The sequence below is a fragment of the Glandiceps talaboti genome, chromosome 8 (genome assembly GCF_964340395.1).
Source record: "Glandiceps talaboti chromosome 8, keGlaTala1.1, whole genome shotgun sequence".
Classification (NCBI taxonomy): Eukaryota; Metazoa; Hemichordata; class Enteropneusta; family Spengelidae; genus Glandiceps; species Glandiceps talaboti.
Window position 1 is genome coordinate 24,730,844 of NC_135556.1, and position 26,022 is coordinate 24,756,865.

The 26,022-nt window shown below is 36.8% G+C and overlaps 2 protein-coding genes and 1 non-coding gene across 3 annotated transcripts; 2 read left to right on the forward strand and 1 right to left on the reverse strand.

Moving 5' to 3' along the window:
- Positions 1-39: 39 nt before the first annotated feature.
- LOC144439410 (tudor domain-containing protein 3-like) lies at positions 40-8,493 on the forward strand. Its single transcript, XM_078128697.1, has 10 exons — positions 40-99; positions 148-308; positions 891-1,032; positions 1,312-1,423; positions 2,032-2,294; positions 2,538-2,718; positions 3,197-3,334; positions 3,616-4,400; positions 4,851-4,979; positions 5,786-8,493. The coding sequence occupies exons 1-10, from the start codon at positions 40-42 to the stop codon at positions 5,999-6,001; spliced, it is 2,187 nt and encodes a 728-aa protein (XP_077984823.1). The 3' UTR covers positions 6,002-8,493.
- Positions 8,494-12,936: 4,443 nt separating this feature from the next.
- LOC144439411 (sodium/glucose cotransporter 4-like) lies at positions 12,937-25,037 on the forward strand. The gene is made up of 15 exons (XM_078128698.1): positions 12,937-13,032; positions 16,063-16,134; positions 16,781-16,885; positions 17,242-17,301; positions 17,961-18,065; positions 18,429-18,534; positions 18,875-18,955; positions 19,565-19,770; positions 20,143-20,278; positions 20,968-21,075; positions 21,982-22,132; positions 22,520-22,688; positions 23,438-23,653; positions 24,052-24,223; positions 24,835-25,037. The coding sequence occupies exons 1-15, from the start codon at positions 12,937-12,939 to the stop codon at positions 25,035-25,037; spliced, it is 1,986 nt and encodes a 661-aa protein (XP_077984824.1).
- Positions 20,736-20,819, reverse strand: Trnar-ucu (transfer RNA arginine (anticodon UCU)). The gene is given in 2 exon segments: positions 20,736-20,771; positions 20,783-20,819. It is a non-coding gene; the product is annotated as a tRNA-Arg (tRNA).
- Positions 25,038-26,022: the final 985 nt, after the last annotated feature.

Sequence of the window (26,022 nt, forward strand, 5' to 3'; positions counted from 1 at the left end):
ACTAGGTGAATTTTCATTAGTAACTATGGACCCGAATCCATGAACACCCATTCTCACAAAAAGAGCACAGTTTCTGTATTAAGGAATAGAAGACAAGTTGTGGGTCATTGAAGTTATAACTCATGTTTTTTTTTATTTGTCTTGTAGGTAACAGGACCATGTGTGCTCCAGATTCAAAAGATACGTAATGTAACAGCACCCAAAAGTAATGAAGAGTCACAACATGCACCCAGAATGTTAAGATTTCATTTAACAGATGGTCCAAACAACTGCCTAGCTTTAGAAATGGATCATATAGATAAACTCAGGTACACACTTTATTATCATATCAGCCCATTCTGTCTGCTAGTTTGAAATGATATGAATGGGATGCACTTCTGACTGCATGATGCAAATGATGCAGTACAGTTTGATACCAATTGTATCAAATAGTTTGAACAGGTTATGCTTCCTGTATCTATAGCACAGTTATCAGGAAATGAATGGTAGTTGAGCATGGTACATTTGTATTTCACTTTCTTTTTTAACCTTTTTTTTTCAATACATTTTTTCAAAATGTAGAAAAGACAAACAAGAAAGAAATACAGGAAGATCAACATCAGAATATCATATTCATAGTGAACAATTGCTATCATTGTATACACAGGTCCCTGCGTTAACCAGAGTTTTCACTTAGCACCAACCAACAATGACAATACTCCTACCCCAAGACTTGGTGGAAACCCAGCTTTAATTGACTAATCAAAGACAAGCATGTTGCTTTGATTTGTCTCTCCCCTCCCCCTTTCCATCCATACTATAGTGCACTATTTGGTAAAGCTAAGATGGGTAAATTTTAAAGTTGTCCCAGCTTTTGATACACAGTAATTGACTTTGTTTTACTCCGTCAGTCTGTCAACACCTCCTGGAACCAAGTTAAAGCTGACAGGTCACATCTCTGTACAGAATGGTTTTCTACACTTAGACAAACACAATACTAAAGTCTTAGGTGGCAGGGTGGAAAAACTTATCACAAAGTGGGAACTTGCAAGGGTAAGTATTGATAAATATTGTTAGGATTATTATCTGGATTGATGGATGAACAAGAAGTTGAAGAGATAACTATTCCAAGAATAGGCCCTTTAATTTTATATCTATATTGGTGGATGACCAAGAACTGATTATTCCAAAATATAGGCCCTTTTATATCTGTATTGTTGGATGACCAAGAACTGATGTAGATTTAAGACTACTACATGTACATATGTATTAGAACAGTATAACAGTTCATCTTATGTGGTTTGTTATGTTGATAAACTTATTTCATTGCAGAGTCTAGCACAACATTCAAGGAATTATGAGGGAAGAGAGGGGGGACCCCCTCCATGGATTCAATTTGGTCAGAAAAGAGGTCCAGTGAATCGAGACAGGGCTAACATAAGAGGTGAGTCCAAAAATGTAATTTATTTAAGTTTTACACATTCCTTAAGATCTTTGGCGATATGTGTTAGTACATGTTGTATGTCATCTTATGATGAAAGGTAGACTTTTAATCTTTTACTCTTCCGCAAACTACATTTATTCTCAATTCAAGGATGTGTAATGTCATGTGCAAGTCACCTGACATTGGTTTCATCATATGCAAGTCACCTGACATTGGTTTTATCACATGTAAGTCATCTGACATTGCTTTGTCAAGGGCAAGTCACTTGACATTAGTTTTGTCACATGCAAGTCACCTGACATTGGTTCTAATTAGATATTCATGACACAGATTGGTTGTTTAGGTTCCAAATCAGACCCTCTTTTAATATACTAACTAAGAATAATGAAAAGAATCAATGTTGAGTCAAATATTGACTCCGAAGTGGGTGAGGGCTCCTAGTTCAAATATAACAGTAACTTTAAATTACATGAAACGTGTTACAAAAGTGAAATTTGAAATGTCTCTGTAAGGCTTCACTAATCACAAAAATGGCTCTATTTCCATCATTTTCAGTCTTTCTTACAAAATATAACCTGCTCATTTTGATTTCCGTTTGTTTTTTTCAGATTTCAAATCCTTAGATACAAACAAAGAACATAGTGAACAAGACAAAGAATTTGAGCAGCAAAGAAAAGCAGTGATTGAAGCCACTCTACATGAGGGTAAAAGTAAGACATTTGGTGGTGGAAGTGCTGCTGCACAGAATCTACAGAAAGAGAAAGACAACCAAAGAAGACCACATGGAAGTTATAGCAATACCAGTATTACAAGTACCACCAGTGCAAGTAGTGGTAGCAGTGGTGGTATATATAGACAGCTGTCGTCTGGGGTAAGTTATAGTAGTGGTAGCAGTGGTGGTATTTATAGACAGTTATCGTCTGGGGTAAGTTATAGTAGTGGTAGCAGTGGTGGTATATATAGACAGCTATCGTCTGGGGTAAGTTATAGTAGTGGTAGCAGTGGTGGTATTTATAGGTTTTTATCATTTCCAATGTTGGCTATTTTCTAACTTTTTTGGGGGACATGATATTGTACCTTACCAATTTGTTTGTGTTTATTTCAACGTTGCCAGGTTGATGACAAGGCTCTTCAGAAATTAATTGATATGGGATTTCAGAGAGAGAGGTCAATATCTGCTCTAAAAGAACATTCTGATGATGTTGATGCTGCAATTAATACACTGCTACAAGGCCAACAACAACAACAACAACAACCATCATCATCATCACGATACAGTGGTAGACAAAAACCAGGTAAATCACAATTGTCATCCAAATGTTCAACAACCCAAAGTATTTTATGGACAGCTGGGTTCAGTACAATCAAAGCCAGTTAACGTGAGTGAAACAACATCAGCTGGCTACCAAGATTGCTACAATTCATTGTAAGGCTTGATTGGTTTAGAGACCAATCACATGGCAGAACCCCATGAGTGCAAGTATGCTGTACTTGGGGTATTTGTATGAGTGCTTGCAGTGTTCTCTGTGGCAGTACTTTCATGAGCTTAGTGAGTGACAGTGCAGCAGAAAGCACTGCAAGCATGATATAATGATGGTTTCGGTATTGCACTGTAGTGCAAATACCACTAGTATGCACACGCACCGGTGTAAGTAATCTCTGGTACATATGTCATAATTTTGATTATATACTATTGTCATTTGTATGTATGTGATATGGAACTATCTATCGCTTCTCTGCATAATCTACATAATTTTGATCATATTCTAACAGGTAGAGGGCGGTCTGGTCGTGGGAGGGGACGAGGTGGAGATGACGATGATATTGGAGATGGTGTATCAAGTCGACCATCAGGTCCTAGTACTTTATTTGATTTCTTAGAAACACAACTAGGCAGTGTTTCAATCACAGGTCAGTTGAATGTGTTCCTTCGTAAATTACAGTTATTTACATGTTTGTTACATTTTGAATTACAGCTGTTTACATTCTGTGGTATAAATTGTATAAAGTGCCAGATCTTGAAATGAAAACATGTATTAACAAGAACAATAATACATTTTGAAGTAAGTTTTATATGAACAAGTATACTCATAGATATCACCTAAAGTTATCAATAGTATTAATTCTAAAATAAGAAATCTCAATATCTAACAAATAATATCATCTGAGCAAATGTATTTTCAATTTTTCAGATAAAGAAACCACAAATTCAAGTTACAACAGAGATAAAGCAAATAATCGTTATGAACAGTATAAACAACATGACAGGTATGATGACAGACATAGGAATTATGATCACAGATCATCCCATAGGGACAACAACAGAGACACTAGAGACCACAGGCAACAACACGGTAACAGGAGAAACTACGAACAGCAACCTCAATCTGTCAGAGATGCAGGAATTACATTCGTGCATGGAGAGCGACCACAAGATACTAGGAAGGGTGGTAGAGACACTCGGAGTGCACCGGAAAATAGATACCATAATGACCACGATAAGAATACATATCAACGGAGAGACAACCAATCACAGAGAAATCAAACTGATCACAGGCAGGATAGATACCAAGACAGACAAGCCAGCAATAAACATCAACAGTCCCGAGATTTGGCACCAAGATCTGATAATAGACAACATTTTAATGATAGACAAAACTATGATAATAGGACTCATGATAATAGACAAGATAATAGTAGGTATAATAGACACAATAGAAGTGAGAATACTCAGGATAGACAAGGTAATCCCCAAGTCAGAGGTGAACATCGACAAGATAGACAAAACTGGACGAGAGATGATGGTAGGCATGACAACAGGGAAAGAGACAGGCCGGAGAGTGGTCACAGGCAACAACAACAACAACAACAACAACAACAACAACAGAGCCATTCTGAACCAGAGAGAGAAACTCCGCTGCAAACAGACTGGAAAAAGGGTGATCCGTGTCTGGCAAAGTATTGGGAAGATAATAGGGTAAGATAACAGACACGTGTAGTAACAGGAAAACAAAAGGCTCAACATAGGATTTGTTGTACTCTAGAGGGCAGTATGCTACAGTCATGTTATCTTTTTACATATGCTGAATTTGTACATAATGACAAACTTCCATACAAATGATTGACATACTGTACTTAGTAGTATCAAAACCAAATATTTTGTGTGAACCATGTTAGTTTTGTTATAATCTTTGCCAAATTGTTGCCATATTGAATCACCATAGTTGCATTGATATAGTATAATTGAAATGGTATATTGCCCATTTTAAAATGTGTGTATGAAATGACCCCCATGTTTCACCATGATATCATTTTTATCAGTGTTGACTAAAAAATGTTGTCGTGGCCATGTTGATGATTTCATGTCCAAAGAATGAAAACTTTGTGTTCCTGACCACTACATACATTATATGATTTCTTTCTACAGTTCTATCCAGCCCAGATCTTTGCTGTGGATCCTAAATTGCCAACAGCTGTAGTCTTATTCACTGAATATGGTAATCATGAAGAAATACTGCTTTCAGATATACAGCCACTGCCACAACTTAATTCTTTGGTGAGTTTCCATAAAGTAATCATTTGTGAAATCAGTCCTTAGACTAAACAGCAATATTTGCAGTTCTTTGCCAGACATATAGACTCATAGTTTGAGTGAATGAAATCAGTGTTTAGAAGGCTGTAAAATAAATCGCCACCAAGCTTGCTTGTTGATTTTTGTATGTTTGTCATTGTGGTGCGTGGTATTGTTCTAAAGGATGCTTTGATTGTGTATTGTGTATTTGAGTGTATGTCATTTTGTTTGAATGACTGTGCTTCAGTAACGTAAGAATAAATCTAAGGCCTCTTGCTGACTCATTTATTTCATACTGCTGTAGCCAGGTTTTGACACCACTGTATTGTGTAATTGACAAAGTCTTCAAATGAAAGCTAGAGAAAGTACAAATGGTTGTTTCAATAAAATCACATAGGTAGCCCCCAATGAGTGAAGCCTATCTGTATCTCTGAAACACATATGCTGCATAAGCATGACACTTTGTTTCACAACTGATGTCAACCAAATGTAGCACAAATGTCAGATACTATACTATAGTGTATAGAAACTTTGCAACTATCGTGATAATGGCAACCACATTTGTCACAAAAATTCACATGTTACCTACAAAGTCTGAAAGCTTTATACATAGATAGAGGCCCCTCCCCTATTCAAGTGTCTACACCAATGTTATCAATGATGAACTTTCATTTTATGTGCGCTATATCAGGCTATAGTATATTTAAACAGCCTATGATCATGAAATTTTTGTATTTCCAAAAATTTCTCATTTTTGTCAACTCATAAATTTCCATCCAATCGACTTTCAGATTGGGCAAGGTCAAGGGCCAGGGCCACGAAGGAAATATGAAAACTTTGAGGGATCGATGTCAGAAACGTTAGAGTTCCGTCAAGGTGGGGGAGGAAACTACAGAAGACGACCACAAAACCAAGAAGGACTGGGACCATTTAGAAACCAGAGAGATAGACGGCCACCAGGACGACCCCAACAACAGTACTACCAACCACCAGCTGCCAGGAAATAAATATTTCCATCCAAAAAAGTCTCTTTGTTTCTGTCATTAATGCAAAATTATTGCTGCTAGATTGAGTCAGTTTGAAGAATATTCTATAACACCCAACACATGGCAGAGAGGATAATACTCTGTTCTCTCCAGAGATGACAGAATTTGATGAATTTGCACAACAAAATGTTATGTTAATTGTTTCAAGAAATTAAGGGAGGAAGCCATGACTCTGAAAAGGCCCAGAGAAACCCTGACTATTAGCATGACATAATCACACATGAGGCATTGTGCTCCTATTTTGTATTTGAAGTCATATACTTAGTCTTGATTGCATGAACTAGAACAAAAACTTTCCAGACAATTTTAACCTGTACTGTTTCTCAGGTGAATGAAATAGAAGATACATTATCTTTCTATGTTGAATTACTCTAAGTAATGTTGTGTAGTACTTGGACTCTACACTTGTATTTCACGGTATTCATGTCAGAATTTTGATGTTATTTATACTTGACACAGATCAACTGAGATACCATTGTGTTTTCAATATATTGATAACAGAATTCTACATGTGTTAATACAAACATTAGTACTTTGTTCAAGGTATATGAAATACTAGTGATCCATTAGGGAAGAAATAAAAAGACTGTAGTACAGTGGAACATGAGGGGTTCACAATCCAAATCTGGTATAAGTTAGGGGGTCTAAAGTATCCCTTACCAGGAAGACGAGAAATGCTGCATAGTTGACCAGTAGTAGTGCCTAATACAAATCTAGTATAAGCTAGGGGTTCTAAATTATCTCTAACCTGCTATGATCCTAGGAGTAACACCCTAACTTAATTAAAATGAGTTTATTGTACAGCTTGTACCCCAACTGCAGTCTTGCCAAAACTGACCATAATATTTCAGATCACAAGTTGATGCAGCTGTTCAGCTATATTTGTTTATTATCACTTTTACAGTTAAATCTATGCATAATGTCTTGACAATTTTGAAATCTTAGGAAATCAGCAATACTTAAATCTGGCGTAGATTGTTTTTGTGTGTGGATGTGTGTCCTAATTTAGCTGGGGATAAGATTTGATAGATTAAGATAGACTTTAATTCTGATTTATTTTGTGCAACAAACATTGTTAGTGTAGCTGTAGTTTATGTCTTGTATTTTGTTTGAATGTTGATTTAAGTTTAACATGTAAAACACCAAGCTAACTCTCAAGACTTGATAAAGCCAGCATCTTGATATTTATAATAATACATTTGATAATTTCTGAACCCTGATTTGTAATATTCTAGCCCATATCTCCATAATGACATGGTTTGTTGTATCAAGTCTTTCAATATATTTTGTACAATTTCATACAATAAACTTACCAGTGTGTATGAATGTAAAGACCACTGTCTGTAAAAGATCCAATTGTTCATCTACTCAATTAAATCTGTTCAAAATAATATAATATAATGTAATATGGTGAAGGTAACATATACTAAATGTTTTTATTTTGTTTAATCTTTCCACCTGGCAAGTGACAATAGTTTTTTGATATTGGTGTCATTAATTGTGTTGCTGTAAAAAGTAGACCAACTAACCAAAAAATACACTGCTTGGCTTTAGTAAGTCATTCACAGTGTTTCTGCTAACCCCCAATAACAGAAAGGTAAATATGGTAAAACTTATGGAGGGTTATACATTGTACTGTGATTTGGTTGGGGACCCAGGTAAGTGGTGGGGGGTTCAAAGTTGCATACATTTCCATACCTTGTTTTGTGATTTGGTTGGGAACCCCTGGTAAGGGATGGAGGGTGGGGGTGGGGGTTGGGGTGGCCAAAGTTGCATACATTTCCATACCTTGTTTTGTGATTTGGTTGGGAACCCCTGGTAACAGAGGAGAAAGATCTGGTAAAATCTGCATAGGTCCCATACTTTCTACATGTATTATGATTTGGGAACTAGCAGAAGGGTGGAATCTGCAAAACTTGTAAAATTTCCAAACCTTGGACCATTATTTTGGTTGAGAACAAGTGCAAAGTCTGATCAAATTTGCATAGATTTCAATACCTTGTATTATAAATTATAATACAAGGTATTGAAATCTATACAAATTTTGTCAGATTTCCCACCATAATTATAATCTGACAAAATTTGCATAGATTTCAATACCTTGTATTATAATTATGGTGGGAAATCTGACAACATTTGCATAGATTTCAATACCTTGTACCACAGTTATGATGGGGGAACATAGGTAACAGAGGAGGACATCTGATATAAATTGCATAGATTTTATTCCCTGTATATAGTCTGGATGGAGAACTTGGGCAGATTTGAACTACTTACTGTCGTTATAAAACATGTTTAGTATGATTCCATAGTGTGCCTATGTCACAACACAGAATTCTAGTCTTGTTGTCTTTCCTTGTGAAGTATCTCATTTACATTGAACTAGGTGGCAAATAATGGAACATTGCTACATTTTATGATACCATTATTTGTGTCATATCTAACAAAAAAAACTAGAATTCATATTTCAGAATTTCAAACCTTTGTGAATTGTAGAAGCTAGTCATTACTAGTAACTGCTTTGAAATAAAAAAAAACGTAAGATCTTATTTATTTCAAATATTTTGTTAATTTATGTATTACTTTAGAAAGTAAATTTCCAATAATATTGTTCTATTTATACAATTAGAGATCTTTTTTGATGTAGTTATACCTTAGGTTGTCTTCCGACAGTTTTCTATGATCTAGAAGTCTATTATTGACTGCAGTATTTCCAAGAGAATAAAAGTATTGATTAATCCTAAAACCAACATCATGTATGTGTTTGATTTCAATCTCTTCAGAACTCTGCCTGTTATTTATTAAACAGGTGTAGTGACCCTCTCTCAATGGTCATTGGCAAACTGCCCTGATGCACCACCCCATTCTCAATGGTCATTGGCTAACTAACTGCTTGATTGTACAGATGCACTGATGCAATTTGGTCATTGGCTAACTTCAAAATTGCACAATGGTCATTGGCTAACTGCTTGATAGTACTGATGCACTGGTCCCACCCCAATCTCATCAGTCATTCATTGGCTAACTGCTTGATAGTACAGATGCATCGCCCCAATTTCATTGGTCATTGGCTAACTGCAAAATTGCACAGATGCCCCACCCCATTCTCAATGGCCATTGGCTAACTGCTTGATAGTACAGATTCACTGATCCTATTTCATTGGTCATTGGCTAACACTACCCAAATCTCATTGGTCTTTCATTGACCTACTGCGAATGATAGCACAAATGCCAATTTCATGTTTTTGGAATCGAAATTTAAATGACTTACATTTAATCTTAATAGCTTGGTTTTGACACTCTTAATTCCTCTCTTGCTCGTACAAGACAATTCTGTCATCAAACTTTATTCACAAACAATTAAGTTTCACACCTGTTTGTAGTATTCACCGTCATAAAACCTTCAGGTATTGGTGCATAGATAGGTATATATTTGTGTTAATTCAATTCCGTTATTAATTGCGATCTAGTACCTATTTGAGTTTTAATTTTATGTAAACTTAAAAATTGTTCTTCAAGCAACAATGTTTCTTTATTCCATTTGTCATAGCGATCCTTGATTTCTCCATGAATTTCGTCCATCATTGCAACAACATCACACAGTTCTATATTTTCCTTCATCAATTCCGACACCTTTTTAGATAAGTTGCATTTATCATATCGGAGAGAATGTTCCATCACTCTTTCTTTCTCAAGTTTCTTCTCATTCATTGCAAGGTCATCGAGTAGCCTTTTACTTTGCTTTCTAAGTTCGGCATTCTTTTGTTCGATTTCAGTCTTTTCGATCTCCATGGTAACCAATTTATCCTCCGCATCTCTCAGTAACCTAGTAACGCGTCCTATGTTTTGAGAGAGTTTCCCGTTCTCAGTTTGCAACTTTTCGATTATCTTAGAGTAATGCATACACTTGTTTTCTAATTCCTTGTGTACATCTTCGATGTATTCCTTTGCTTCCATGACAACGTTCATGTTTTGCCGTAGTTGGCGCAATTCCTGTTCTTTCACAAGAAAGGATTCTTGAGATGATTTCCTGTAGGAACGATGCAATAAATTTAGTTGGGAACAATCATTTTGCAAAAGATGGCGTTTCTCTTGTAACTCTTGCAACTCTACTGTCAGACCTTTGTTTTCGCTTCTCACTAACTCGATTTCAGATTGCAGACAATGTGTTGTCGTCTGCAGATCTTTGATGTGCAAATCTTTCATGGTACAGTTATGACATACATCGCCCATAAATCTCATATCGCCGTTGACCCTTCTCCGTGATGGCTGTGTTTCTGTTCTCATCCTTCCACCACCTTCTTTCCCACCCATTACGTTGTCAATATATGCTTTTAGAGAATCAGAGACTGATGAGTCTAAAGTGCGGTATAAAGTGTCTCTCAATCTTGTGTTGTCTTGATTAGCTTCATCAAGCAACATTTTCAACTCGCTTCTTTCATTCTCCAAACGTTCAGACCTAATCTGAGAGTTAACTCGAGCTTCTTCAACGTCATAAAATACAGTCTCCAGTTTCTTATTATACGACTCGGCTTCATCCAGTTTTCTTGTCAAACTGAACAATTTCTCTTCCATCTCATTCTCTGTGTCATGACTGTCTTCATATATACTTTGACCGCCTCCCTGTACCTGTACACTCAGGTGACTGATTTCCTTTGTAAGGCTTTCTTTCTCTGACGTCAGTTCCTTGATTTCTTCTGACAGATTTTTGAAGACGTTTTCAACGTCTTGAATGCCAATACTGTTTTTGCTTGGTTTTCTTGAACGGAGGCTGTAACGTAGAAATAAAAAAATATTCATACACGTTTTACATGTACTATCTGGTAGATGGATATATATATCAACATCTTAAGATGTTCAATTTTGGTCTATAACTAAGGGGCGAGATGAATATTTCAATATCAGATTCAAAAAACTTAAATTCATTAACATGTAGTTACTGTCTTTGCGTTGCTCCAATTCTGGCAAACCAGGGCTGATATTTCTTGTGCGACACTGCCTCTTCACGGTGCGTCTTGGAACTGTGGCTGTGGTTTACGCATTCTTGCAAACCAGAGTTATTATTTCTCCCACTGGTGTACTAGTGGTAGAAATTAACTTAATGTTTAAGTTGCCGTAAAACAGGCCGTGGTTTGCGACGATGTTTGTTCCTACCTTGTAAAATAAATCGCGTTTTTTTTCTTTATTCACATTTTCTGAAATCAGATTTGTATTTTTGTATTTTTGTATGTTTCAATTAAATTATATACAAGGCGGAGACGAATGTATAAAACTACATTTCATCGGAAAAGTAGGAATCCGACTTTGTCGTATATATATTTACTCACTTTTTACTATAATTGGCGAATGATGACAAAGGTCCACTATCTTCGCTTTCTTTCTGTTTCTTGAATTTAATAGCGTCGTCATAATAACGTTGTAAAACATGATCGCATTTTCCTTCACTGGTAAGTATATTTCTTGCTTGACCAAATCTTACAGGCTGGCCATTGATGAATGCTTTGTCGCCAAATTCTAGCAGAACAATTTTACGCCCGTCTTTGGCGGAACAGATCGTCAGATCGTAGCTATCAAACGATCTACAGTAACTTGTCGTGGAATCATTCCGATGTTCAATGGTAGACTTGCGACCACTGGCAGTGCTAGTCGATTGTGTCTTCTCGAATTCACGGGATGTGTCATTTTCCACAGCATCATCAACTTGTCCTGATGGAATTTCGATGACATCTTTGTTGCTCTTTTTTGGTAGATTTCGCGGTTGTGGAATTGGATGAGCTTGTGTCACTGGAAAACCACGCCCATGTCCTTTTGTACTGCCATAACTTTTGGATGATGACTCTGGCCCATTTCTACGTTTTGCATTCCTCCTGCTACCAGAATTTCTTCTGCATCTTCCAAATTGTTTCGTTACCATCTGATTATTTCCAGACTTAGGTTGAGATTGATCCTTTGTCCTTTTATCTTTCTCAGGAAGTCTAGAACTCGACGATCCCATGCTATCTTTTCTACACGATTCTTGCCATTCAATCTGTGAGTCCTGCATATCTATCATAACATAATATTCGACTGCAGTGCATTTGATGTACATTCGATATACACGCAGAACAATGTACACGCTATCCACGTGACTCGAAAGAGAATCGATTTATTACCCATAATTCGTAGGGCGCCAGTCATCAAACGAAACATTTTATCATAAGTAAATAAACAGGTAGCGGTGACACTGGTATATATTAAAGAAATTTTTTTTACAAAGATTTCTGCACCATGATGATGATGATGATGATGATGATGATGATGATGATGATGATGATGGTGATGATGATGATGATGATGATGATGATGGTGGTGGTGGTGGTGGTGGTGGTGGTGGTAGTGGTGGTGGTGGTGGTGGTGGTGGTGGTGGTAATGATGATGATGATGAGGAGGAGGAGGAGGAGGAGGGGAGGAGGGGGTGGGGATGGGGAGGAGAGTGGTGGTGGTGTTGGTGGTGGTGGTGGTGATGGTGGTGGTGGTATTAATCACAAAGTAAAGTTATATTGTACTCAGGTACTTTTGACGCAAGAGACAAGTCTATATTAAGCTTATATCATTGTAACAAAGTTTTATTGTTTTATACTTTCGTAGTTTTAATACCACTACTTTGTTCAGTGTGCACTTTCTCGTCTCGAATAAGTTTATTTTCTCTACTCGAGTGACTCAAGCGATATCTAGAGTCCATATTTTATAAGTCTTACACTTCAAAAGTTAATGTTTAATCGAGACCCTACTTTTCCTTGTTCGTTTAACGTAACGGTACAATAGTACGGACTTTCGTGTGTCTCCCCTTCTTATACCGTTTCAACTCCGGTATTATAGTCTAGTCATTCCAAACCCCGTTCCTCTACTGCGGCACCATGGATCAGGACGTATCATCTGTCGGCAGTCTACACGCGGTAGATTATGTTGTCGTTGTTGTCGGTCTTATAGCTGTTATAGTTCTTGGACTTTGGGTAAGATTTTTCTACCTTACAAACCTAGTTCTTCTTGCCCGACCAGTGACTTGCATATTAATATATTAGGGAACGAGCAGAATTTACGACAAGGGGTCCGAGACCGAGGCAATATTGGGGGGGGGGGGGGAAGAAAATCAGGATATGAAGGGGAGAGGGGTCGTGAAAATTCTGATGCTCTGAAGGGGGCGGGGGCTTGAATATATATATATGTTAGTTTTTATTTGTTGTTGTTTTTTAGCCAAATTAAACCTCAAGAGCGGGCGTTTAACTATGATTGTACATTCATGTACAGTGTATTTATCTATAATGCAGATAGTCAAGGGAGTGTGTGTTTGTGTATATGTCTTAATATTTTTCACAGCAGCAAACGACCTTACGGAAATATATTGAATCCCTCCACCTACCTACCTACCTACCTACCTACCTACCTACCTACACACATACACACACACACACACACACACACACACACACACACACAGACACAGACACAGACACACGCACGCGCGCACGCACATACATACACACACATACATACATACATACATACATACATACATACATACATACATACATACATACATACATACATACATACATACATACATACATACATACATACATACATACATACATACATACATACATACATACACAAACAACACACGGGCGCACAATATTCAAATCAATACACATGTACAATCAACAGGTAAAAATGCTATCGAAATTTTATTGTTAAATTTAGTGTGTATGAAACAGCAAATTGAATAAAAGATATCTTGGAATAAATCCAAGAATACTGGTCAGTTTGCTATCATATCACATCAGGTCGAAAAATTCTCCACATTTTTGAAACAATATTTAGTAGAACACTGAACAGTACGAGTGATGTAAACTCAGAGAGGTATAGTCAGAAAGGTCCAGTCGTTCCCGTTGGTCCTATTAAGCAATCACACTCGCTATGTAGGCAATATGTATAAGCGGAAGGATCTAGGAACGCCTGGATCTTCAGGCTAAGAACGATATAGACTGATAGTTTGCTGTGTAGACTGCGTGTACTAAAAATATACTTTTGTGTGTACATTGTTCAGTTATGTATTTCATTCAGATTAATGATTACACCCTCTTATTGTCGTCATTCACAATGTATAATGCAGGGGGGGGGGGCGTTCAGGCTAGACTAGTTACAAGCTAATTCTTGACTCCTCAGTTACCCTTCTCTCTTTCTTGTTACCAAAGTTTGTAATTATTTATATTTATGTAAACAAACCATATATTAATGTCTAGTTTTGTACGAAGACAATGCTAACGTGAGAAAATAAAATAGGTTATATGTATGTGTGTCATAAAATACATAATTGCATAAATCAACTTCTTTTTATGAAATCAGTGATTGGTTATTAACAATCTGAATTACTCTAAATTGATATCTACAGAAATCATTTGCATACCTAATTGGTATCTGCAGAAATGTGCATATCTAAAAAGTTTGCCCCATACACCGCTTACATTTGTAAAGTACAGTGTGTGTCAAATCAAAATGTCTAAAATTTACCACTAACTTGGAAAAGGCTAGCAGATCAATACATTTGCTTATACATTGTTTGCACAGCCGTACATGTCATGATCTGAAGTAATATATACAAATTACACTTATTGACTTACTTTATCTACTTTTAACCTGGTCAAACTTCCAGTCATATATTGTTAACTGTTTGACAATCCCTGTTCTAAATCACATTGTCTTCGTGTTTTGATTTATAGGTGCCATTGTTAAAAGTTCCTAGGAGTGCTGTTCTATTGAATTCAATAATACGTGTATAAAGTCTCAGCTTCAGATTCACATTGTCTCATATTGAGCCTCAGATCCAGAATCAGATTTACATAGTCTCATATTGAGCCTCAGATCCAGAATCAGATTCACATTGTCTCATATTGAGCCTCAGATCCAGAATCAGATTCACATTGTCTCATATTGAGCCTCAGATCCAGAATCAGATTCACATTGTCTCATATTGAGCCTCAGATCCAGAATCAGATTTACATAGTCTCATATTGAGCCTCAGATCCAGAATCAGATTTACATTGTCTCATATTGAGCCTCAGATCCAGAATCAGATTTACATTGTCGTACATTGAGCCTCAGATCCAGAATCAGATTCACATTGTCTCATATTGAGGCTCAGATCCAGAATCAGATTTACATTGTCTTACATTGAGCCTCAGATCCAGAATCAGATTTACATTGTCTCATATTGAGCCTCAGATCCAGAATCAGATTTATGCTGTCTCATATTGAGCCTCAGATCCAGAATCAGATTTACATTGTCTCATATTGAGCCTCAGATCCAGAATCAGATTTACATTGTCTTACATTGAGCCTCAGATCTATAATCAGATTCACATTGTCTCATATTGAGGCTCAGATCCAGAATCAGATTTACATTGTCTCGTATTGAGCCTCAGATCCAGTCTCATAAAGCCTCATTAACAGAAAATTGCGATGATACTTAACAAAAGCAGCCAAACAAAACAGAATACAGTTATGGCTATAGTAATGTTCCCATTTCACACCTACTTGACGGAAGAGGAGATGCCTCATTAGCTTTTTACGGGAAAAAATACATGAAAATAGAAATAAAAGCTTGTCGCCGAGACATTTGTAATAGGTCAAAGTTCAGCTGATATATGGTTGTTGGCACTACTTCCAATTATGTATCCGTAATGTATGCGGCTGTTTATAAAGATTTTTATTTTATTTTAAAGTTTGTAGAAGTAACATTTTATGGTTTGAGGGAAGTAGGACCATTTCCTGTCGTCTCAATGGTATTTATTGACTGATACACTCAGACGTATCCGAATCTAAAATCGTGTATATCTACCAATGTCCATATAAATGACATTCTCACCATTCAAGGTCAGATATTGCCAGCAATCATACAACTGAGGCTGCATAGGTTTCAGTTAACCCCCCCCCCCCCCACCAAACATCTGGCCAAGATTGTTCATCATTTACTTATCTTCCAGTCTACCAGGAAGGCAAAGAGAGGGACAGCACAGGGATATTTTCTGGCTGGCCGTAACATGTCATGGTGGTTGGTAAGTTTGCACTCTTACAGCAACTTTCAATGTGTGGGTGATATTGCTGATGAAATTTTCATAATAAATTATTACAAACTTTTATTGAAAATTAGTAATGGTGAAGATGAGGATGATAGGAAGGCAACATAAAATGTAAACTTTGAATTGGTACCAATTTCATTATATTTTGAGTAGTGTTTTGCCGTATCATTTTAAACGACCATTGTTCGCAAAAGATCACAAGTGAATAACTGTGAACTATTTAGGTGACACTGTTCATTTATTTGGCCAATTATCCCTCTCTCTCTCCCTCCCTCCCTCTCTGTCTGTCTATCTGTCTCTCTCTGTCTGTCTCTGTCTCTGTCTCTGTCTCTGTCCCTGTCCCTGTCCCTGTCTCTGTCCCTGTCTCTGTCTCTGTCCCTGTCTCTGTCTCTGTCTCTGTCCCTGTCTCTGTCTCTGTCTCTGTCTCTGTCCCTGTCTCTGTCTCTGTCTCTGTCCCTGTCTCTGTCTCTGTCCCTGTCCCTGTCTCTGTCTCTGTCCCTGTCTCTGTCTCTGTCTCTGTCTCTGTCTCTGTCTCTGTCTCTGTCTCTGTCTCTGTCTCTGTCTCTGTCCCTGTCCCTGTCTCTCACTCTATCTCTCTCTGCATCTTTACCCTTCTCTCTAGGTTGGTCTATCTCTATATGTAAGTAATATAGGTAGTGCCTCCTTTATTGGTATCGGAGGATCGTCAGCTGTCGATGGTATTGCTGTTGTCTTCTATGAATTTACGGTGCGTTATTATCAGACAAATGTACATGTATTAAATAGTTACAATAGTTACATTCACGTTTAGATACAAAATTTCATCCATGATTCATTTTAGCCAGAGAACTGATTGGAAACAATTGAAGGTACCAATGTTTTTCATACAACAAGTTTCAAAGAAGCACCGTTAAATACATTCAAATTTAAGTTGTTGAATATCTTCTTTATTCTAATTTCACATGTTTTTTGAAGCATGTATTACAATACTTTGATATTAATGTTTATTTCTGCCTTAAAGCTTGGATTTCAAATATCGGCCAGAATTCATTCTAAAATTACTTCTATACCCTATATCAGTCATCGTTGTTTATATCTGTATAGGGTGTTCCATGCCTCGTCTTGCTGGGATATTTCTTCGTACCTGTATACATTTCATCTGGTGTAAGTATATCTTTCCTTATACAATGTACAAGCCAAGTTGAAAAAAAATGGAATTTATACTCTGGTCATCCTACGTCACGACAACGCGTGTTACGTCACTGGTTCTGCTGTGTTTGAAATATGAGTTTAAACATTCAAATTACCATTACTTTCCCCGATTTTTCTTTGATATTACTGGCGCTGGTATAATTATGTTATTCTCCTATATTTTTCTCCTATACTCATTACCTAAGGGTTGTCACTACTCGTCTACCGAATAGTGACAAAGTCCCCTTAGAGTCACTCGTATTTTCATTGGCTGAAAGAAGGGGAGGGGGTTAACACCTAAACATCGTAATTTCTATCAAGGTAGATTCTTACATCTTCTATTGATATCGAGTCACGTGACCCTCAAAGTTCTACTCGATAGAATTTTATTGGTAAACAAATGCGCGTGTCGAGTAAAGTCGAACCAGGCGCGATCGTTCACACGTCTGGAAACTTGGAAAATTGAAATGTATGCTATTGGATCCTGTCGTATTGTTCATTGATTCAACAACATTCAATCTCTCCCCCCCCCTCCCCAATACAATTTTTTACAATGTACAATATATTGCCTACTATAGTACTAACGACATAATAAAATACAGTTCTTTTGTTTTTCCTTAATTATATCATAGGCGTATACAGTGCCACAATATCTAAAGCTACGATTTGGCGGGAACAGATTACAAGTACTCCTTGCGATACTTCAGTTAATTATGAATTTATTTGTACACATTACGGTAAGTTAAAGGGTTTCATTGACTTTACTCACTAACTTGACTAGAGGGCACTTGACGAATACCTACGCTGTCGTTGAGTAGTCTTAGTCTGGAGTTTGAACCATTTTTACTTAGTGTACCACCAAGGGAACGAGCTGAATTGATGGCACGGGTGGGGGGGGGGTTATGAAAAAAGTGGGGTGCGAAGTTGAGTTTTTTTTTTAATTCAGATGGTTTGAAAGGGGGAGTCAAGAAATATTTTGCTCATGATTTGAACCAACTTTAACCACAGGATCAATCGTCTACCATGTATATTTCTAACATTTCTTGTTGCTTCACCGCAATAAATTCTTAATTACTAACTCTATATTAATTCTAACTTAGGCCGAATTGTACTCTGGTATACTAATGATCCAACTAGTGATGGGATGGAATATATACGTATCAATTATCGTTCTACTCGTCATGATAGGAATCTTCACGGTAGCCGGTGAGAACAGATCTTGAGGTTTTTATTGATAGAGTGGTTGGACGATTCCAACAACTAGCTGTATAGGTGCTGTCAGGTGTGATGCCACAAAATAAGTACACACAATAATAAATGTCAGAGGGGTAACTGATGATACAGACAGAAAGACAGGCAATTGGAGATGGAGACGGAGAATATTGCTCTTGGTTCCAAAGTAACGATATGTTAACGTCCGAATGAATGTCATTTAATCGGTATCACAACACTAACCAATTTCCCTAATTTATCAACGCACACATATCACCGTGATCTTGAAAATGTTGGTAATACACATATACAACTTTTTGTTATTTATAAACAGGTGGTCTAACGGCAGTTATGCATACAGATGCCCTCCAGGCAATTATAATAATACTCAGTGCTTTCATTTTGATGATATTCGGTAAGTATCAGTGGTGAACACAAAAGTCATTTGCGTGCCAATGGATGTTGAAGTATGTTCCACGACAGTTTACGATCCAATCCTCGTCATAAGGATACCGGATATCACAGGGGCGTGTAATATTTCATAGATTGTTGTTTTCTTATTGCTTAGAATGCCATTTTCTTAGGAAAATATCGTCCGAATCTTGCTGCTACAAATGTATCAATCTCTATGCTACGAAGAAATAGTCTCTTCCCCTTACATATAGAAATATATATTAATCAAAAGGTTGTTATATTTAGTCTGTAGACCTGGAAAACAACAACCTATGAAATATTACACGCCCCTGTGCCTGATATCACATGGTGTATTGGCCATTGACATTACAAATTCAGCTCTTCATGGTCCTCTCCAGATAACGTGATAGTTAACTTTTTATAATCTTTGAAGTGTTTTCCAGTTTGTTCACAGACTTTATATAACTTATACTTTTGCCAGACTGATTGTTATTTGGCGAATTAATTTATCACTATATGATTCTCTCCTAATTTTACTGATACTACTTCAGAATCTGAAGAACTAAAATTTAGACAGTATTTGAGCCTAGCTCGGTTTCATATTTTTCAGCCTGGATTGAAGTGGGTGATTACATTACGTTTGAAAGACTCTACATGGACTCTATCCCTAATACGACTCTAGTCGGTAACACGACATGTGGGATTCCATCAAGTTATGCCTGGCATATCTTCCGACCAATCGATACAAGTCTACCGTGGCCAGGAGTCCTGTTCGGAATAACAATATTGTCAACATATTACTTCTGTACAAACCAGGTATACATTATATACGAATTCTTCATAAATGCCTATTTTTTTTAAAATTATGTTTGGAAATGATTAAATCAATCCGTAGCTTTGTTAATCTTAAATGACAAGCGCCGTTTTGAATAAGGTATTGTATGATATATAATCTTATCATGAGATAACACATCACATATCAACACATCGCACCACGTCGCATCGCATCGCATCAAAATATCACGGCTCAGTTAACAAAATGACAGAGCATCACAATATGAGGAAAACACAATGTTACGTAGACAAAGACACTGTGAGAGTAAATTGTGATTCAACATCCACGATTGACTAGGAATGTCAATGCCAATGTCAGATAACGTGTATGTATAACATTTATTTCAACTTTAGGTTTTGGTTCAACGTTGTTTATCAGCGAAGAATATAACGAATGCTAAAGCGGGGTGCATCCTAGCAGCATATCTAAAAATTCTACCCATGTTTTTAATTGTCTGGCCCGGTATGATCAGCAGGATTCTCTACACAGGTATTTATTTAACAACGGCATTGATTAACATAACAGTGTTATAATCTTGCACTAGGAACGTCTCAGTCTTTCTCTAGTTTTGTATGAATAAGGGTTTTAATGCAGCCATAAAAAACTTTTTAAAAAATCTTTGAGTGTGTAAGCTTACTGTTTGTCCGACTGAGTGCATGTGAATTATAATTAAACAAAACATATATTATGTCATTCTTGTGCCGTCATCGTAGATTATGATATTCAGTGGCCCTTTCGGTTGCTTGTTCTGTCTTTGTAATGTCGGGTTACATAATGTTTCATTAATGCAAATTGTGGAATAAACATGACAGAGGTACACGACGTATGGCAATTTTCTAACGTGTTCTAATGTCATGAATATATGAGTATTCGAATTTTGTATTAAAATAAATGAATGATACAATTTCACAATTACTAAAATTTGGAAAACTTTAACAAAAGAAAGCATCTCCGGCGGGATTCGAACCCGCAGCCTCCGAATTTCATTCCTGCTAGAAGTCCGACGCGCTATCCGTTGCGCCACGGAGACCCACATACAATCAATAGGTTCTATTCATGTTACAACAATTGTATTCAGACAAAAGAGCGCTATATTTGAAAAAAATAATCGTGTTCTATTTCTTTTCGGCCATTATCGGAAATTCACAGTACGTATTTATATTTTTCCTGCTTTGCAGACATCGTAGCGTGTGTAGATAGTGACGTTTGTGAGAAAGCCTGTGATAACCCCGCCGGTTGTTCCAATCTTGCATATCCACTGCTAATACTTGGACTCATGCCAATAGGTTAGTAATATCCACTACTAATATTTGGACTCATGCCAGTAGGTCAGTAATATCTTTTATTGAAATCCTAGATTTCTAGGCAAATGTGACTGTCAAAGGGAACAAGCAGAATTTACAGCAGGGGTGGGGTCCTGAGGAGAAAATATTTCTATGAAACTTTTCGTACCCCCCCCCCCCCCGCCGAACGCTACACAGAGATGATAATTTTATTTACAATTGTGTGGTATCCGCGATATATGGTATGCTGGAGATGTACGTATGCCGATACAAAATTATTGAAATACTGAGTGTGACAATCAACTGCAGAGTTCATGACATTTCTTTACAAAGAGATCTTGGCCATATTGAGCTCTAACCTATATCTGGAGTTATTTAGACAGCAGCTCTTTTCCCTTCAATCCTGATTTTTAGCGAAAAAAGGTCCCATGCCCTTCCATGGTGAAAACTTTTTGAAGATATTAAGGAAATTCAGGCCATTAGAGGCACTATGCACACAATTTATATCCATAGAATATGTGTACTTGAATATAATATAATAGCCTATATATCAATTGGATTGACACAAACTCACATTCTCTTGGCTATCACATGCTTCATACTTATATAGGCCTGTAGGTAAATGAAGTGTACATTATGCGGTGACATTGCGTTTAAAATGTGTACGGGAGAAACGACTGTGCCTGAAGTTGAACTTGGCTTAACTTAGTCCAAAGCGCCCCCCCCGGTAAATTCTGTACGTTCCCTAAGAAACAAATTTAGATCGATAAAAGACATATACGTAATATCTAGGAGTTAAACTGTGGGGTCGATGGTTGAACAAATATATATATGCGATAACGTCCATGATGCAATGTAACGACCAGATCTCCCACAATGATCCTCACTTTCAATTTCGTTTTTCCCTAGCATTAAAGGGTCTGATGTTGGCAGCTATGTTGGCTGGTGTCATCAGTTCATTCACATCAATATTTAACAGTACAAGTACTATGTTTACTTTGGATATATGGAAACAACTCAGGCCTACGTCATCGGTTCAAGAAGAGATGCTGGTTGGAAGGTAAATCAAGCTATGTCCATTTCTCTCTTATACTTGCTCTGGTCACCGTGACGGACAAAGAAAGGGCTCTGGTCAACTTTTTATTTATTTTATTTTTTTATTTTTTAAAAGAAAAACTACATATTGACATCACAACTTATTTAACCTTAGACAATTGTTGGTTATGTCTTGGACTAGTCGTGCTTGCATACGGAGTAATCCGGGACTCGATTCTGACAATTGTCCCTGGTGTTTAGAGTCAAGTCAGTAATATAGACTCGTGCACCGTCTGTAAGCAGGACTAGTCTTGGACACGTCCACGTCGGCCTTGTATAAATCATCTCATGAATATCTATTGTGAGTTTTGTTATGCGTATCAATACTTTATTTTGTCATTGTTGTTTTTAGGGTGTTTGTATTGGTTATGGTTGGTGCCAGTATCCTATGGTTACCAGTGCTCGATGCTTTTGGGGCAGGTCAGCTGTTTGTTTACATACAATCTGTGACTTCCTATATTGCTCCGCCAACCTTGGCTTGTTTCGTATGTGCTATTGGATCAGAGAGAACCAATGAAAAGGTAAGTACAACCCATAACACCAAAGTGATGTGTTTTCTGTATGTACCACAATCACTTATAGCATCCATATCAAGTACAACCCATAACACCAAAGTGATGTGTTTTTTGTATGTACCACAATCACTTATAGCATCCATATCAAGTACAACCCATAACACCAAAGTAATGCGTTTTCTGTACATGCCACAACCGTTTATAGTATCCATATCAAGTGTAAAAGTATACTGTCATTAGCTAATTGACCACATTAGAAAGGCCACATGCTAGACTTGTAAATAAACCAATTGAAACAGTATATTACACTTGATGTGAATGATGTAAATGGGTGTAGCACAGAGAGAAAGTGTTGTACTTCAGTGTTAGTAGTTGGGACCACAGTGGAAATAATATTTTAACTTTTCTGTGTTATCCCAGCACAATAACGTTTATTTTCTTTGTTGTAACTGTTTTCTGTATAACTGTATACTGAATGTTTATTTTACTGTGCTGAAATAAATCAAATCAAAAAATCAAATCAGATCAAATGCTTAATGCAGTCGTCTGAACTGAGGTACTTCATAGACTGATACTCTAGATTTTGTTATTTATTTATACACGAACAACAACTGTACTAATCAAGTATGTAGAGGAGACCTCTCCATTAACCCTATGACATGTGATTTTGTCATCATAATTTTGGTACGTTCAACCACGACGATTCTATCTTTAATACCGGCAATACGTGTCTTCTCTGCATATTTCACTCGAAGGGAGCCTTCTGGGGTTTGATATCAGGTTTCCTCATTGGTGGTACACGTATGGTACTGGATTTTGTCTTCATTGCTCCGGGATGTGACGAGGAAGACACTCGGCCAAGCATCTTGGCCAATTTTCATTACCTTCATTTCGCTATATTCTTATTTGTTGCCTCCTTTGTTATTACTGTGTTTGTCAGTGTATTAACCAAACCACAACGTCAAGATGAGGTAGGGTTCAATTTCATATAATATCGAACTGTAAGTGTTTGTAATGAAATTGTGTATATCTATATGTATGTTGGACTCTCTCACCGCCTCGGGGGAATCGCTAGCAGTGAGCGGGTGTTTTGTATATACCTACCTTCCGCATACTTGTACTCTATCTAATATCCTTGTACTGTGCAGCCTCATTGACTATATATACAGTGCTATTCCTTGACATGTACTCTGTCTATAAACAATCCTTGCATGATAATAATTGTACTGCGCGACCCCGGGTGCGCCCTCACCGACTAAATAGGACTAACTATTCCGTGACGTGTTATTGCGATCCACCGTCTATCTGTAGATCTATCTTGTATTTCTTTTAAAAAAAAATAACTTTCTAAAGCTATCAATTCTTCTAGCTTCATGGCTTAACATGGTGGACAAGACATAGTACAGAATCGAGATGTGAATCAGAAAAGAAGAAAGATGTACAAACTCGTGCTCGTGATGAAAACGGTGATCCGATATATGCAACAGAGGAGGAGAGGAAAATGGAGAAATTCGAAGAAGAAATAAACTACGAAGCAGTCGGTAGGGATGTTGTACAGTGATATCAGACGACAGACGATATATATATATATATATATATATATATATATATATATATATATATATATATATATATATATATATATATATATATATATATATATAGTTGTTGAGGGTAGAAGAAAATCAAATAGGGTTTTTCGTCTCTACAAGCCTGTTTTGTGAGTAAATCACTCGTCAGGAGATGCTGATGTACTGAATATACCTCGTATAAATCGTGTGGTGTAAGGCGGGTTATATATATATATATATATATATATATATATATATATATATATATATATATATATATATATATATATATATATATATATATATATATATATATATATATATATATATATATATATATAAGTGACTTGTTGAACAGGTAGTAGTGTTCGCAGACGGCCTTACTTCCAATCCCAAAGTGAAATACTTATAAGCAACGTTTCGGTTTGTCAACGTCTACCGATGACCACATGATCATAACAATTGCTTTCTGGGTTTTCTTACGTGTCACGAAATGTACTCAAATCTTATGTATACCTGAACTCACTATATTTGGAGTTTCTAATGTACTGACGTGCGTGTATTTTATTTACTTTTTTTAGACGAAAACGATGCGTGGATAACATTCAAACGGTGTTTCGCTGACTGGATGTGTGGCATCAACACTCAACCTGGAAAGGAACAAGAAACAAAGGAAGAAGAAATAATCTCGTTGGAAGAAGACAGTAAATGGTCTCAATTTGTCAACATTAATTGTATCATTCTACTTGCTGTAGGAGGGTTCGTCTTTGGCTTCTTTGGCTGATGACACACATAGATGTTTTTCTTGTCCTTTTCTAACAGTGTGTTTTGACATTAATGTGGCTATTATAATGTTTTCGACAACGTAATAATACATTGAACACTTAGGATCTCATATACAAGTTATACCACTTGGCAATAGAGTCGAAAAATATCAAATCGTTAGATAGCATTTATATAATTTGTCAAAGTTATTAAAATTAGTTATAAGAAATGAAGATGGGAAAGACTACGATAAAGACAGAACTTCCGTTTATCCAATCATTCGCTAGAATTTATGTACACTCGCCGATGTACAACGATATGATTTAGAACTATGGTGTATTAAAAGATGAAATAGTTACAGATACAGTATTTCTAATTCAAGGAGGAGATATACTTTGATTTTATTTTTAAAAGAACCTATTGTTCCAAGAGGTGTGCAATTGAAACATAATTATATTAAAGTGGTTAATTTCAAAATATTTGTTCCTTGAACGAGGGAAAAAAATGTGTATATGTACATATTTGTGTGTGAACCGAACCGATTCGTTGTAAATTGTTTCACATCTCTTTTTGATCAAGTTCAAAGCTACACCCTCTAGTAACCTAGCTCTGACCAAGTTCAAAGCTACACCCTCTAGTAACCTAGCTCTGACCAAGTTCAAAGCTACACCCTCTAGTAACCTAGCTCTGACCAAGTTCAAAGCTACATCCTCTAGTATAGTAACCTAGTTCTGACCAAGTTCAAAGCTACACCAGCACTGATTTGGGCTACCAACGTCAACGATCTTCACACCTGGTCATTGTTTAAAGTACGCAATCCGTCAAGTCGTACTTATCGCAGGGTATTTTTATTATTTATAAATATGTGCTGATTATATTTGTCTACATATTTCATTTGTCAACCATATTCCAATAAATCAATCTATACATCATCATCATTGTTGGGATCTAGCGCTCGCCGCATTAGCAGATACGTTGAGTCGAGTGGACATTCAATTTTACTT